A 1,776-nucleotide genomic window follows, 5' to 3' on the forward strand; every position below is an offset into this window, starting at 1 on the left:
TGTTCAGGTCCAAGAACCAGAACCTCTGTCTTATCTGAGTTTAGAAGCAGGAAGTTAAGAGTCATCCATGTTTTTATGTCTGTAAGACATGCTTGTAGTTTAATAACTGGTTGGATTCATCAGGTTTCATGGATAAATATAACTGAGTATCTGTTGTTTTGGTTGAACCTTTAAAATGTTGTGCAGTAAATATCTCACAATTTTTATGTAACTTTTGGGTTCACTCTAAACAATTCATTGTAGACGTACATCCAACTTTCTGAGAATTTCATTAAAATCTGTTCTCTGGTTCATGAGATATTTTGCTAACACAAATGTTTTTTTCTTTGACTTTTTAAACTTTCATTGCTAACAAGTTAGGCAGAACAGCATTTCTCTAGTGTTTTATTAAAACAGAACTAAATTATATTTTCCTATAATAAGTAATTGATGTGTTCTCCTGGTTTCTTGCTTTTAGGCCCACGAGTGATGGACTATAAGTATCAGCCAGAGGCAGCACACCGCTGTAAGAGAGATGTGCTGCTGTGTCGTCTCAAAAACTCAGACGATCCCACTTGGAAGAGAATTCGGCCCAGACCTGCTAGGAATAATTTTCTGGGGGCATTTGTACTCTGTAAAGGTATTTATTTCTGAACTTTATATGATTGTTCCAGGTGGACATACAACACAACTCTGAAATGTAGTTTCCTGTGGGGAAACATTTAAAGCAGCAATTCTTAACTGATCTAGACACCCCTTAATGATGACCTCCAACTCAAATCAAAAATGTTTTCAACTTGATGCAGAAACCAGATACAGTTACGTGTTGTAGATTACTTAAGTTAACTCAGCTCCCAGATGTAATGAGATATTTAAGGTTTTCATACTGTTCGGATCCAACAGAGGTGCAGGAGCGACAGGAGTGCCAGTATGGAGAAAACTGTACTTTCGCTTACTGCCAGGAGGAGATTGACGTGTGGACCCAGGAAAGGAAAGGTGCTCTGAGCCGAGAGCTGCTGTTTGACCCGCTGGGCAGCACAGAGCGACGGGCGCTCAGTGTCACCAGACTGCTGCAGCTCCACATGGGCATGTTCATGTTCCTCTGTGAGGTACAGTCTGACAAGAACATCTGCCCTCAATTTGTTCTTTTATATTGAACAAGATATGTTTCCATCCTTTTGTTTGCAGGAATGTTTTGACAGTAAGCCTCGCATCATCAGCAAACGCAGCAAGGAAAACCTAGCAGTCTGCTCCAACCTCACAGCACGGCACCCATTTGATGATAACAAGTGAGTCCAGGAGGGTTTCTCTGTCTTAGACCAGGCGTTTAAGGCTCAGGGATTAAAGCACCAGAAAATATTTTGACAGAATTTTTTTACACTTAGAGTTTACCTATTCATGAGCTTCTTCCTGCACACAGGTCAAAGGTTTTCATGTGCAGTAAACTGTATACTAGGGCTGCGCGGTTTATGTGGTAGACCAGGGCTTCTTAACCTTTTTGACCTCGGGGCCCAATTTGTTGAACATAAAATGTCACGAGGCCCAGTCACACATTACCACTGTATGGATCAAAACGATGATTATTATAAATCTTGGTTTAATTTTTATTGTATTTACATCATGATTAAACTATCATAACTAACATAACTAAATTAAATACACTTACAGTTTAAAAGTAAAACTCCTGTTAAATAATCAGCACAAATATATATTTTTTAACACAAACAACAACAAAATAGACAATTCAAAAAATAAAAGTTGTGGGCATAAAATAAATAATTTTAAAATGTTTAATGT

At 38.2% G+C, this 1,776-nt stretch overlaps 1 protein-coding gene across 2 annotated transcripts in view; it reads left to right on the top strand.

Moving 5' to 3' along the window:
* Positions 1–1,776, top strand: part of zc3h7bb (zinc finger CCCH-type containing 7Bb) — a 34,103-nt gene that overhangs the window by 16,051 nt on the left and 16,276 nt on the right. For both annotated transcript variants that reach the window (XM_014033611.1, XM_014033612.1), the window contains exons 12-14: positions 458–619; positions 883–1,088; positions 1,168–1,268. In XM_014033611.1, the coding sequence (XP_013889065.1) occupies positions 458–619; positions 883–1,088; positions 1,168–1,268 (469 nt within the window). The remainder of the gene's footprint in view (positions 1–457; positions 620–882; positions 1,089–1,167; positions 1,269–1,776) is intronic.

Source organism: Austrofundulus limnaeus, unplaced genomic scaffold, assembly GCF_001266775.1.
Source record: "Austrofundulus limnaeus strain Quisiro unplaced genomic scaffold, Austrofundulus_limnaeus-1.0 Scaffold1785, whole genome shotgun sequence".
Classification (NCBI taxonomy): domain Eukaryota; kingdom Metazoa; phylum Chordata; class Actinopteri; order Cyprinodontiformes; family Rivulidae; genus Austrofundulus; species Austrofundulus limnaeus.